This window comes from Leptonychotes weddellii, unplaced genomic scaffold (assembly GCF_054177405.1).
Source record: "Leptonychotes weddellii isolate Sample4059 unplaced genomic scaffold, ASM5417740v2 HiC_scaffold_96403, whole genome shotgun sequence".
NCBI classification, from domain to species: Eukaryota; Metazoa; Chordata; class Mammalia; order Carnivora; family Phocidae; genus Leptonychotes; species Leptonychotes weddellii.
The window spans coordinates 1-385 of record NW_028068487.1 but is presented as its reverse complement, the minus strand read 5'-3'; the positions used below and the strand labels follow the sequence as shown (position 1 = coordinate 385).

General features: G+C 61.3%; 1 protein-coding gene across 1 annotated transcript; it reads right to left on the bottom strand.

The window, feature by feature from the left end:
• Positions 1-3: 3 nt before the first annotated feature.
• On the bottom strand, positions 4-212 carry LOC145720053 (histone H4 type VIII-like; the record flags this gene model as incomplete). The annotated part of the gene is made up of 1 exon (XM_081811705.1): positions 4-212. A coding segment is annotated over one exon (209 nt), but the record flags the coding sequence as incomplete, so codon positions are not given.
• Positions 213-385: the final 173 nt, after the last annotated feature.

The window sequence follows — 385 nt, the reverse complement described above, 5'->3', positions numbered from 1 at the left end:
GCGTCCCGGATCACGTTCTCCAGGAACACCTTGAGCACCCCGCGGGTCTCCTCGTAGATGAGGCCGGAGATGCGCTTGACGCCGCCGCGCCGGGCCAGCCGCCGGATGGCGGGCTTGGTGATGCCCTGGATGTTGTCGCGCAGCACCTTGCGGTGGCGCTTGGCGCCGCCCTTGCCCAGGCCCTTCCCGCCCTTGCCGCCGCCGGACGCAGTAAGTAGTCACTGGGAATGACAGTCGAAGGAGCTTAATACCAGCCCCCAGCAGCCCCTTTTGCAACAATTGTGCAGAACTTTGTGAAAACTAAAACACCGGAAAAGTTAGGAAATCGCTCGAAGTCCTCGCGCCCTTGCTTCTAAGGCCTAAAGTAGACACGGGGTAGGGAGAT